Here is a 14,278-nt window from a genome sequence, read left to right as displayed (position 1 = left end):
AGACAACAAACAAAGAGGAAGATTGTCTAAACTCCTTAGTAGCCTGAAGATAGAACTTCAAGGTGCGAACCACATCCAAATTGTGAAGTAAGCGTTCCTTCGATGGAGGAGGATTAGGACACAAGGAAGGAACCACAATCTCCCGATTGATGTTGCGATCTGACACAACCTTAGGAAGAAAACCTAATTTAGTACATAAAACTGATTTATGTACATGAAAAATCATATAAGGGGGCTCACATTGCAAAGCAGAGATCTTAGATACTCTGCACGCAGAGGCAGTAGCCAATAAAAAGAGAACCTTCCAAGATAATTTAATGTCAATGGAATGCAGAGGCTTAAACGGAACCTGTTGCAAAACCTGAAGAACAAGATTTAGGCTCCAAGGAGGAGCCCCAGATCTAAACACAGGTCTGATCCTTATCAGAGCCTTAACAAAGGACTGCACGTCAGAAAGCTCAGCCAGTCTCTTGCGCAATAAAACCGACAGGGCCGAAATCTGTCCCCTCAGGGAACTAGCAGAAAGGCCCATCTCCAGCCTATACTGGAGAAAAGATAAGATCCTGGCAACCTTAACTGTGTGCCAGGAAAAAACACGCTCTTCACACCAGAATAAGTAGGTCTTCCACACTTTGTGGTGGATACGCCGAGTAACTGGTTTACGAGCTTGAATAAAAGTATCAATAACACTATCAGAGAAATCTCTCTTGGCCAAGACTAAGCGTACAATCTCCACGCAGTCAGCCTCAGAGAATCTAGATTTTGATGGACAAATGGACCTTGTATCAGCAGGTCTCTGCGACAAGGTAACTTCCATGGAGGAGATGAGGACATCCCCACTATATCTCCGAACCACATCCTTTGCGGCCACGATGGAGCAATCAGGATTACTGATACCCGCTCCTGCTTGATGTGGGCCACCACTCGAGGAAGAAGCGGTAATGAAGGAAAAAGATATACGAGTTTGAACCTACAGGGCACTGCTAGTGCATCTATTAGATCCGCTTGGGGATCCCTCGACCCGCACCTGGGTAGCTTGGTATTGTGAGGGGACGCCATGAGATATATCTCCGGCGTCCCCCACTTGCTGAATATCTGTGCAAACACCTCGGGATGGAGAGACCATTCCCCTGGATGGAAGGATTGCCTGCTGAGAAAATCTGCCTCCCAGTTGTCTACACCCGGAATGTGGGACACAAACAGCTGTGGGCCTCCACCCACTCCAGAATCTGAGATACTTCCTTCATCGCCAAGGAACATCTCGTTCCCCCCTGATGGTTGATGTAAGCCAGCGAGGTTATATTGTTTGATTGGAATCTGATTAACTGGGACGAACCCAGAAGCGGCCAAGCCTTCAAGGCCTTGAAGATTTCCCGTAGTTGCAAATTATTAATCGGGAGGGAGGACGCCTCCTGAGTCAACAACCCCTGTGCCTTCCTGGCACCCCAAACAGCTCCCCATCCGGAAAGGCTTGCGTCCATAGTCACAATCTCCCAGGATGGACTTAAGAAGCATGTCCCTTGGGACAGATGATCTGGACCGAGCCACCAAGAGAGCATGCACAGTTGTAAATGTCTGAGACAGATCCTGGCAAAAGGAATGATGTCCATGCAAGACACCATGAGACCAATCACCTCCACACACTGAGCCACAGAGGGACTCAAGGAAGTCCAGAGGGCAAAACATGCTAAAGTTAGCTTGCAACATCTCTGGTCTGTTAGAAATATCCTCATGGATATGGAGTCTATTATAGTACCCAGGGATTCCACCCTGGTACTTGGGATAAGAGAACTCTTTTCCAAGTTTATCTTCCTTCCATGTGATCGAAGAAGACCGAGAAGGGACTCCAAAAAATTCTTCCGCAAGACGAAAGGATGGTGCTTGCACCAGAATATCATCCAAGTATGGGGCTACTGCAATACACTGAGTTCTGGCAATGGCCCAGAACCTTTGTAAATATTCTTGGAGCAGTAGCGAGGCCAAACGGAAGGGCAGTGAACTGGAAGTGCTGGTCCAGGAATGCAAACCTCAGGAACTGAAAGTGTTCCCTGTGGATTGGAACATGAAGGTAAACGTCCTTCAGATCTGTAGTGGTCATAAACTAGTTTTCCTGAATCAAAGGAAGGATGGACCTTATTGTCTCCATCTTGAAGGAAGGGACACTGAGAAATTTGTTTAAGCACTTTAGGTCCTTCTTTGAGACCACAAAAAGGTTTGAATAAAACCCCAAACCTCTTTCTTCAATAGGCACCAGAACAACAACTCTTAAGGAGCATAGATCCCGAACGCACCCTAGAAAGGCATCTCTCTTTTCTGGTCTGGTAGACAGATTTGAGAGAAGGAATCTGCCCTTTGGCGGATGAGATTTCAAGTCGATCTTGTATCCCTGAGATACCACCTCCTGGACCAACCGATCCCAAATGTCCTTAAACCAGGCGTCTGAAAAAAGAGACAGTCTGCCCCTACACGATCCGATCGGTGGCCGACCCTTTATGCCGATTTGTTTTTGGCACACTTCTTATTCTGCTTAGATTTATTCCAGTACTGAGCTAGCTTCCAAGTACTCTTGGGTTCCTCAGGCTTGGAGGAGGATTGTTGTCGTTGGGATTTGTCAGAACGAAAATTATAAGATTGTCGTCCTTTAGACTTGTTCTTCTTATCTTGCGGTAGGAAGGCATCCTTGCCTCCTGTAACCGTAGAAATAATGGAGTCCAGGCCTGGACCAAATAAAATCTTTCCAGTGAAGGGAAGAGAAAGGAGTCTGGACTTAGAAGTCATATCCGCAGACCAAGGCTTCAACCAGAGGGCCCGGAGGGCTAGGACTGCAAAGCCAGAGGCCTTTGCATTTAGGCAAATAATTTGCATGTTCGCAACACAGATAAAATAATTAAATTCTCAGAGTTTTAATTCTGTCTTTAATATCCTTGAGGGGAGACTCCACCTCAATGAGTTTTGACAAATAGTCACACCAGTAGGTAGCCGCTCCGGCAACAGTGGCAATTGCAGCCGCCGGTTGAAATAAAAATTCTTTATGTTGAAACATCTTTCTCAGAAAGGTTTCCATTTTCTTATCCATAGGCACTCTGAACGAAGAACTATCCTCAAGAGGTATACTAGTACGTTTAGCAAGCATGGCGATAGCACCATCCACCTTAGGAATGGAGCCCCACAAGTCCAGTTGAGTGTCCGGGACAGGGAACAACTTTTTAAAAGTAGACAAGGGAGAAAAGGAAGAACCAATTCTTTCCCATTCATTCTTAATAATGTTCGCCCTCTTAACCGGCACAGGAAAAGTCAAAGGAACTTTCCTGTCTTCGTAAACTCTGTCTAATTTAGGTATTATAGGTTCTTCAAGCAGCGCTGCCTCTGGAACCTCTAACGTAGACAGAACCTCCTTTAATAAAAACCGCAAGTGCTCAATTTTAAATCTAAAGGACGGTTCCTCCGCAGCAGGAGGCTTAGACACTAAGGATCCGACCAGGTAAGTTCACCCTCTGAAGCTACAGAGGTAAACTCAGCATCGGATAACTGGAAGATAAAAGCTAAATCCAATAAATATTTAGATGACTCCGGGTCAGGAGAGCTATGTTTAAACCTTCTCTTGCGTTTGTTAGAGTGATGTAATGCACTGAGGGCCGCAGACACCGCCATTTGTAACTGCGCGGCAAAGTCCGCAGAAAGAAGGCCCCCTCCGGATGGAGGATTAGATGTGTTACAGGGAACTGCATGTGGAGTGGATAATGTAGCAAGGGTAGTAATCTCACGGGACGCCGAGTCCTGAGATATAGACGGCTCAGAGGGACTAAGAGCCTTAGCAGGCTTGGTGTTAAGGCATGTGGAACATAATTGAGTGGACGGGAAAACCACGGCCTCCTCACAATATAAACAGGTATGATTTTGTACAGAAGGAGTACCTTCTAACATGTCAGAGTCCTCCATAGCTCAGGTTATACCCATAAAAGAACACAAATAAAAATGTTTTTTATTATAGAAAACTGTACCTTTATACCCCCAATAGCTGGGGCACTCACCATCTCCTAAACCCAGACAATTAACAGAGGAAATGCTCTCCTCAGGTTCAAGTCTCAGATGGAATTAAGGAAATTAACATAGACCACACCCGGGCACATGGAGTGCAAGACAGTACTTCCCCTGTTATTATAAGCACAGCAAGTGTGAAATTTAAAAGTGAAACCTAAAAGTGAAACCTGTTTGTTCCAGCCAAAAACACAGTCTATCAGCCCGGGAAAAAAAATCACACAAAGCAGCATGTAAATAATAAATAAACTGATTAATTAACCCCAACTGTTCAATAAACCCCCTTCAGAGGATATTAACCCTGTATCCTATCAAAGTATAAAGGAGCCACACTGTGACCCTGTTATAGCGTTTTATGTGTAAAAATTGAAACGATCTTACCTCCAGGATCCATGCTGTGGAACAGAATATAGCCTCTCAAGTGCGACAGTCTTATAGCAGCGCTCCTGATATGGACTTGAGTGAGAGAAAGCAGGCTGTGAAACTCGTCAACACCGATTGCTTAGGAGCTGTTAGCAGTAGTCGGGATGGTTTCGCAGAAAAACTTTCCCTGCATCTCCAGACTCTAACTTTCATCAATACTCTCAATGAGAGGTTGACATGACTACTTAAAATTGTCCCATCTCGAAGGGCAGACACCCTTTTTCAGGGATCTCCGAATCTTCTGACACTTCTCTGCCACCTCCTAACGTGACGAAATGCAAAGAATGACTGTGGTAATGAGGAAGTGGGAGGGATATTTAAGCCTTTGGCTAGGGTGTCTTTGCCTCCTCCTGGTGGTTGTATTTCCCAACAGTAAGGAATTAAGCTGTGGACTCTCCCTATCTTAGGAAGGAAATACAAGTTTTAAAAAGCACTGAGATAAGGGGGCAGTCTGCAGAGGCTTAGATACAAGGTAATTACAGAGGTAAAAAGATCATCATTATAACAAATCATTATAACAGACCCATAGATTGTAAATCATTTTATATCAATACAAAAACATAGAAAATTGCATTGTTTCTATCCAGCAAGATAGAACTTACCTCACAGTTGGTGTTTTGCATCTGCAGCTGCTTGCATTCATCTTTCAGCTTCTCCGATTCATTTTCACGTTCTAGGGTTGTTTTATCCATGAGTGTCTGGACCTGGATTAGCTCTTTCTTAAGCACAGCAACATCCTCAATGCCGGGTCGTTGTAGCTGTGAGGCAGCAAGGCTATAACTATACATAAGGCTAGAAGATTTCAAAATATACAACGTTCTGTTTATACTAGCAAGCTGTGCAAGAAAAGCTACCTAAAACTGATACTCTAGTAATAGTGAGGCATAGCTACAACTACATACTGATAAACAAGTATTGTTACAAAAGTTATTAAATGGAGCCTTAGAAAAGGACTTCTATCATTTAGATTAAATCTGAATCCTTAGGAGGTTTTATTGTTGGCTTCTTTAAGACCTTGCACCCCAATGCATTACAAATTAATAGCCTGCGCATTGTGAGAACACAAGTTTGAGCAGTGACGTGATTAATAAACTCAAGATGAACACTAACAACTGATATAAAATAGATTACATGAATAGGACTATTGAATACTTTAGAAGTTTCTATTTGGCTTAGGTATATTTTGAGCTTAAAGAGACATACAATCACCATATTTTTCTTTCATGATTCAGAAAGAGCATACAATTTTAAACAACTTTCCAATTTACTTCTATAATCAAATGCTCTTTGTTTTCTTGTTATCCTTTGTTGAAAAGCAGTAAGGCAAGTTCAGGAGTGTGCACGTGTCTGCAGTACTATATGGCAGCAGTTTTGCTCCAATGTTATACATTAGCAAGAGCACTAGACGGCAGCACTATTTCCTGTCATGTAACTATCTAGATCTCTTCAACAAAGAATAACAAGAGAACAAAGCAAATTTGATCATACAAGTAAATTGGAAACTTTTTTTAAAAATTGTATTCTCTGTCTGAATCATAAAAGAAAAACTTCTCACCTGCCTTTAAAATAAAACAAATAACACAAGCGCTATGCATTTAAATTTGCATTGTATGTATACAGTAGAGCCTTGATTCTCAACCTGTGGTGCATGTACCCCTGAGGTTACCTCTGCAATTGGCAAGGGGTACTCCAGCACTTGCCTAATCATTACTTTTTGCCTGGATGCAGCTCAGATAAATATTAACATAGGAATCAGAGTTTCTCAGTTCTACCTAACACGCCAGATCCTAATACCTTGCCAGGGCTGGTCAGCTGCTCACTCACTGGGACTGACTCCCCTGTACTCAGATAGGAAAAGCCTTAGAATCAGGCTGGTTAGTGACCTTTGAGGACTGATCCTGAGAAATGATATAAAGTTTGTAACAAGTAAAGTTCCAGGTAAAGTGAGTATCACTGGGATAATGATTCATGCATCCATGTGCCTGATATAGGTCTAACGTTAACTATCTTAGAGAAATGATGCCATAATGAAATGTGCCACAATGATAGGAGCTTGATTTGCTGCATATGTGATAGATAAATGCAAAAATGTGGCAACATGAATATTATTTCCAAAGAGAGTTCCAGCACCTGGGAGCACACAGTGTGCCAGCTCAAGGGGTACTGCACAATACCCTATATAGCATAAAATCATCAAAAATGAGCAGCAGCAGCAGCAGCACCAGTCTCTTCAACAGATTTATTCAGTACAATCTGTACAATAATCACAGCCAGACCACAAAACAAATGACGTTTTGGAATAAGTCCATAGTCATGTATGGTTACACCTGGCGTTAACACATCTTTAAAAACCCTTACAAACCATACCCGTTTCACTTAATCCACCTGAAGTGCTGCCATCTAGTGGTCATGCACAAAACAATAAGCAAAATAGCTGTATCTATAGTTCTGTTCGATTATAATCTGTGCATTGCAATATAGATAAAGCTATTTTGCTTATTGTTAATGACCACTAGATGGCAGCACTCCAGGTGGATTAAGTGAAACCGGTATGGTGGGGGTGTGGTTTGTAAGGGTTTATAAGATGTCTTAACTCCAGGTAATGGGGGGATTGTCTCTTTCAGCTGCTTTTCTCTGTGTTTCTCTAAACTTGAGAAAAAAACACCACATTTAGTAACTTCATTTAAATGTTACCTTAGCACACTGTAATTACGAGTCCAATACCCAAGAATGTCTAGCATTTTTGTTATAAGAACCCAGACTGTTTAACCAATACATAAAGGCCTCATACTAGTTGCCTACTTAGTAAGAAATATACTCCTTCTTCAAAGCTATCATATGATAATTACATTTCTGCAGTATCTAATATATTAAGATGTTCACTTATATACGCAACATGTATTTTATTCCCAGCCCGTTACCACATCTATTTAACTATTGAAACTAATAAAACGAAGATTTATTTTATGTATATTAAGATTCCATTATACAAAATAAATTTTACTGGCACATCAAAAGGCATAACAGAGGTGAACACACTAACAAAGTGCATGTTTAAAAATATAAATAAATGTTGGTTTGTTACCAGTTCAGTCTTCAAGTCCTCAATCAAGCGTGACTTCACATCAAGCTCCTGAAATAAACTGTTCACTTTCTCTTCCGTAGCAGCCAGTTTACTTTTTTCTTCATCATACACAGCCTTCAAGTCTAGTTTAAAACAAAAAAGGAGTAGTCCAATTCTAACAGTTCCATGTTGAACAACCAACAAATATATCATTAAACAATTTCTTCAAAATAGTAAGGCAGCCCTACGAGTCTTAAATAGTAAGTATATGACAGACTAATGTGTAGTGTTTTTGGTGTCTCAGTAAGCTTATGCTAAGCTATAATAGTGCAGGGGTCTTTCTGATCTTTGTTACAGTTGTCTATAGGTAGTAACAATAATAGTGCAAATTATTGTACAAATAACTTACCAACAACTTCAGTTGCGAGCTGGGCTGCTTTCTGCTCAAACAAGTCCTTCATTTGCTTAATATTAAACATTTCCGTTTTAGCTTCTTCTAACTGATGCCCCAAAGACTGAAGTTCTGGGAATAGAAGTATACATTCATGAACACTCGTTCTACATATGCAATATACATTTGAACAACCAAAGAGTTGCTTCATTCTTTTGGTGTCCTTTTGTTGAAGACACCATACACTACTGGGAGCTAGCCAGTGATTGGTATCTGCACAAATATGCCTCTGGTCACTGGCTCACATAATGTAAGCAGCTAGCTCCCAGTAGTGCATTGCTGCTCCTTCAACTAAAGAATGAAGCAAATATGTTAATAGTAGTAAATTGGAAAGTTGTCTAACACTGAATGCTCTATCTGAATTGTAAATCTGAGCTTCATGTCCCTTTAACCACTTAACAACATACCCTGTATGTCGGCGGCCGCTCACATAGGTCATAGATAAGACGGCAATAGTACCAGTCTTGCTGATGTCGTCAAAGCTACGCTAGTAAACTGCTTAACGACAGCATGACGTACAGGGGGATAGAGGTTAAATAAAAAACCTGCAAACAGCTCAACCTATATTCATTTTATAAACAAACATAATATTATTAGTGTACTGCAAAATAAGTGAAAGTTTTAAAGATTCATCTGTAAAGTAGCTCACAGAGAGGTCTTGTGAATGAAAACAGATCAAATCATTTATTTTTTCTGACAATATACTGTACGTTTTATCATCAAGTCCACGGAGCTCTATCAGAATGTACCTGGTAGATTTTATGTGCAAATACGCATTTTTTTTAAATCAATATCACACAATCATATGTTGTCCACATTTGCCTAAGTTCACTAGTGTAAAATCATCATTCTGATAATAAAATAGAAATAGTTTGCAGTTATACAGATTTACAACTAAGCTCAAATAGCTAATAGAACAAACTCATTACAATGCGATATTGAAGGGGTATGTCTCTAAAATGCTTTTAAAACATTTATATTGCATGCATATTTTTACTACATTGTCTTAAAGGGATATTCCAGCCAAAATTGGAAACCACATGGATGCATTTCAGTATTGAACAGAAGAAATTTTTTAATATACATGTATTAGCTAAAATGCTTCTAATAAAAGCTATAGCTGTTTCAAAAGAGTATTTACATATGCAACGTGCACAAGCATTTTATACACAGTACTTGCTCAGACAGCCTAAGGTGCTTGTACCATCTGGTAATGATTAAATTTGTTAATTACTGACATGATACAAGCCCCAGTGATGAGGTGAGCAGCTGCAGTATTTAAAATGTGGGTTCAGTGACAATATCTAGCTATGCTTCACATGAACGTGCAGAGAACAATGTTAACTTTAATACAATGATAACTTTTACTAGAAGCATTTTTGCCAATACATGCTTATTGAATATATGTTTCTATTCAAAGATGTAATTAATCTATGTGCATTTAAATTTTGACTGGAATGTCCCTTTAATTACTGGTGTATACTATGCATATGTACTAGTGTCTTTCACAGTCTCTGTGCTTCAATTTTGGTCAAATAAAAACAAATTATGCTTTCCTGATCATTTTATTTTCTTCAGATGGAAAGAGTCCAAAGCTGCATTCATAACCTTTGGGAATTCAGAACCTGGCCACCAGGAGGAGGCAAAGACACCCCAGCCAAAGGCTTAAATACCTCCCCCAATTCCCCAATTCCCCCATCCCCCAGTCAATCAGCTGAGGAACAAGGAACAGTAGAAGAAATATAAGGGTGAAAATGTGCCAGAAGAACAAAAATAACAGATGCCCCACAGAAAAAATACGGGTGGGGAGCTGTGGACTCTTTCCATCTGAACAAAAGAAAATTATCAGGTAAGCATAATTTAAGTTTTTCTTCATAAATGGAAAGAGTCCACAGCTGCATTCATTACTTTTGGGAAACCAATACCCAAGCTATAGAGGACACTGAATGCTAAGACGGGAGGGTAGAAGAGGCGGCCCATTCTGAGGGCACCAGGGTTGAAAACCCCTACCTAACAAAAACCTGCTTCATCCGAAGCCGAGAAAAAGTTTGAAAAAAAGGAAAAGGCCCAAGGACACTGACCCGCAGATAGTCCACAAGCCTAACTAGAGACCGCAGGGACTAGACTCGACTGAGCCAACAGCCTCCAGGAGACACCTTCGCCCAGCAGTCAGTCTCCAAACAACACACCCCTTACTAGAGGAAGGGAACAAACTACCGTATACTTCCACAAAGGAGCAAAGACACAGAAGCCATAAAGAACTCCATACCCGTTTCACTTAATTCACCTGAAGTGCTGCCATCACCCGAAGAGAGAGAGTGTCAAAGTAGGTAGTCTCTATAATCCTCTCAGATTACCTTTCTGGAGGACCACACCCAAGGAAGAAGAATGCAGAGCATCCCGAACCCTGGGAGAAACCTTTGGAAATGGAGACGACGAACTCCCGGAAGTAGAAAAAGCAGCACAGCCCTCACTTCCTAAATTAAACGACCAAAGCCGCCAGAAAAAAATGCACAGAGTCCAGAAAGTCTCAACCCAAAGGAAGAGAACGTCAAAAAGGAACAAGTACTAAAAGGACACTCCCAAAGAGACCTTGAAAAGGCAAGGCCGCCAAAAATTGGCAGCATGAAAGACCTAAATCCTCCAAACCACCGACCCACAACGGGAAGGAACACTCTAGTTCCCGCAAAGAACAGAAAACAACCGAGTATGTTGCAGTGGATTTCAACGGAGTCCCGGCCGACTAGATTTGAAAGGCTAATGAGGACTGAACTCAATCCCCCATGCCCCTAGGCAAACCACGGACCATCAAGTCCTCTCAGAATGCTAGCTGAAACTTGTAAAATAAAGGAAAACAACACAAATTATAGTGAGAGCACTCAGCGCCCTCACCGGAACAGCCAGGTATAAAAGGCGCCACATGTCTGAACTAGGCCTCAAAGACAGAAGGATTTGTAACCAGTCAGGACCAGCCTGAAACCAAGGGCCTCTGCACTATCAAGGCCACATAGAGTCACCCCCTAAGATGGAGGGATAACAACAGACAAACATAGGACTAGCACGTCCTCACTCTTTAACAAACTTTTGTAGAAGTAAACAGTGCGACCACAAAATTGCGAGTATCAATTCCAGAGAAGAAAGTTCCCGAAGGAAATATTGCAACAACATGAGCTTTAACCAAAGAAATCCATCCTCACTGGATTAAAATAAAACATAAGGTAAAACATAAGGTAACCCGTAGGTTATCGCCCAGAAAGAACGGGGACACACGCAGGACCAGCCCAACAGGGATCTGAGTCTTCCAAGCTCAGAACTGGAAAAGGATACTCAATAACAAAAGACTATAAGAAGATTACCTCATTCCCTTATGTCTAATAATGCAAGCCATTCGAAGAGGAAGACTGAGAATTCCCAGACCCATTAAGAGTGGGATCCTCCAGCAAAGCCAAAACGTGCCTCAGTAGAACACAAAGGCGTGCCAGTCTATAACGAAAAGCTCAACATATCTCCGCCGGGACAAATGAAGACACCGGTTGACCCCCTGAAGGCTCAGGGACAGTCGCTCCCCCGGAGGGCTGAACTGGACCAGGCGATCCCACGCCTAACGAGCCCCGGTTAACGGAACACGGACAATATCGTAAACACACTCCCGGGAGGCTGTCAGGGTTTTTTTCCTGATCTGTTTGCCATGTGCTGCTGGCAGCCATTTTACTCACCTCTCTTGCTGACCCTGGTGCATACTGTGTGATGCTGCTCATTTCCTGCACTTCCTTTTATGGCCAGACTGGTGATATCATCCGTGTGAGACAGGATGCAGTCTCAGAATTGTGATGTCATCACTTATTATTTAAAGGGCCTCTGTTCAGTATGCTTTGCCCTTGCGTTGTCTCAGACCTGTTTGTGAGAGCTCCTGTGTATTACCAGGCTGTCTGACGTCCCTCCTCGTTCCTGATCCCTGGCTTGTTCCTGACTCTACTGTTCTCCTTGTTCCTGATTCTGGCTTGTCTGACTATTCGCTTTGGCTCCTGACTCGGCTCGTCTGACTACCAGTTCTGGTTTTGATTCCTGGCTTGTTATTTGACTTGTGGACTTTTTATTATTTTTTGCTATTAATAAAAGCTGTGATTATTTTTGCACATCTTGTCTCAGTCTGATTCCTGGCACCCTGACAGAGGCGCAGATGCGCCAGCACCAAAGATATGGCCATGCGGAACCATGTCGTAATCTCCGGTGGGAACAGGCCACTCTCCATAGAAGGATAAGCAGCATTTGGGTTACCTGCATGCGTAAGAAGGGCTAGATTTATCAAAGGCTAGGCGAACTCTGTATGTGCTTCGCTTGTAACTGCGCCCCAGCTCACCTCCGGAGAAGCGCACGTGTGCCTGAATTAATAAAAAATAAAAAAAATAGACGTAACTTTGCGCAGGCGAGATAGGGAGTAATAATGATAAATTTTGCCTGTCGGAAAAAGCATTTACTCCCTATTTATTACAGTACATCCCTATAAATATTTACGCCGCCATGTTTTGATGATTAAAAAAGCGTTTTTTAGGTAACTATTTAGCTTATATTTATATTATATAATGTTTCTGTGCTGTTTTTGACATATGACATATGATAATGTAAGATCACAAAAATAAATATATCAATATATATATATATATATATCAATATATATATATATATATATATATATATATATATATATATATACACATATACACACACACACAGTATATAACTGTTGGTACCCGTATGCGCCTTTGGAAGCACAAATTTCTGGCAATAACAGTCTCTTCTTGTCACTGAGCCTATGAAAAATTAGTTAAAAGAAGAAAGTACTGCATCACAATATGTAAAAGCATGTATTATAATGGTGTTCGCCTCAGTCTGTATGGCGAAATATACAACACGCAATTGAAGCCGAAATTTCAGTTCCCTATCGGCGCAAAGCAATGATAAATAAGAAACTGGGCCTGTTTGTAGGTCGGGCTGTTAAATTACGCCTATTACTAATATATATTGTTGCACTTGGGGGCACACTTGTGCACCTAGGCGAATGCAAGCGGAGTGCGAAGAAGTTTCTTTCAGATTTGCGCAATTATAGGCGTAGAGTGCTTTGATGAATATGACGATCAGTTCGTATGCGCTATTTTGGACAGAATTAAAGGAGAATGGCTTTGATAAATCTACCCCTACGAGTTGGTGGTAGGGAACTCGCCTCATTAGAAATAGAATCCCCAGAGGCGGATGGCTCAGCAGGCACCCGATTCCCCGATCCTGAGGAGCACTCTAAAACGGCATTCGGAACATAACTGATGGGCATGTATCACCGGGGACAATTCATATTCTTCGCAAGAAGTAAAATCTGAGTCAGAGACATCCGTCTCCAAAAAATCAGAACCCTCCATAACTAGGATATTGATAAAAAAATGGACCAATAAGAAAAATCTAAACAGAACCTTACACCCCCAATGGCTGGGGCACTCACCACCTCCTATGAACCAGACACCAGCGGACCAGAATTTCTCCGTTGCCACACGGTCAGGAATGCGGAAACGGAGAGCCAAAACCGTGCAGTCCATGAAAAAGCGTGCCCGACCGTAAAGGCTGCGTCACTAGACATAGGCCGTTATGATCCAAAATAGCCATGAGCCTAAGAATCACATAACAAACATGATTAAAAAAAATCAGTCCCATGCCGAAGAGTACTACCCTCCATAAGAGACTATCAATAACGTCTGACACTTCTCTGCCAACCTCCTGGGACGAAAGGCAAAGAATGACTGGGGGAAGTGGGGGAGGTATGTAAACCTTTGGCTGGGGTGTCTTTGCCTCCTCCTGGTGGCCAGGTTCTGAATTCCCAAAAGTAATGAATGCAGCTGTGGACTCTTTCCATTTATGAAGAAAATCATAACTATTTAGCCCTCTGCACATTATTTTTACATAGGCTGCAGTAAATACAGCCAGAGGCTGCATCTCCAGAACATTATACTCAAAGGAAGGGGGTTGTCATGGGGCATTAACTGCACACATATTCATTCTCTGTCTATTCTGATATGAACAGCAACAAACAGAGAAAAGTGCTCTATCATTTTAACAACAATCACCTGTAGCTGCAACTGTGACTATCCCATCTTGAGTCGGTTCCTAAGAAAACAGAAAACAAAGGAATAAAACACACCACACTTAGGTAGGTTTGTTATATAAATACATAAATATATATATATATATATATATATATATTAATTAAACTATTTAACATTATAGGTATATTTAGCTCTCAGTCTGTTACTCCCCTA

At 41.6% G+C, this 14,278-nt stretch overlaps 1 protein-coding gene across 1 annotated transcript in view; it reads right to left on the bottom strand.

Moving 5' to 3' along the window:
* The window catches only part of EEA1 (early endosome antigen 1), a 643,459-nt gene that overhangs the window by 497,689 nt on the left and 131,492 nt on the right, over window positions 1-14,278 (bottom strand). The window contains exons 6-9 of the mRNA XM_053719231.1: window positions 14,087-14,126; window positions 7,935-8,048; window positions 7,547-7,668; window positions 5,064-5,219 (exon numbers count right to left, since the gene is read on the bottom strand). Of these exons, the coding sequence (XP_053575206.1) occupies window positions 5,064-5,219; window positions 7,547-7,668; window positions 7,935-8,048; window positions 14,087-14,126 (432 nt within the window). The remainder of the gene's footprint in view (window positions 1-5,063; window positions 5,220-7,546; window positions 7,669-7,934; window positions 8,049-14,086; window positions 14,127-14,278) is intronic.

The sequence above is a fragment of the Bombina bombina genome, chromosome 6 (assembly GCF_027579735.1).
Source record: "Bombina bombina isolate aBomBom1 chromosome 6, aBomBom1.pri, whole genome shotgun sequence".
In the NCBI taxonomy this organism is placed as follows: Eukaryota; Metazoa; Chordata; class Amphibia; order Anura; family Bombinatoridae; genus Bombina; species Bombina bombina.
The sequence above is the reverse complement of the archived record's forward strand: the minus strand, read 5'-3'. Positions and strand labels throughout refer to the sequence as shown.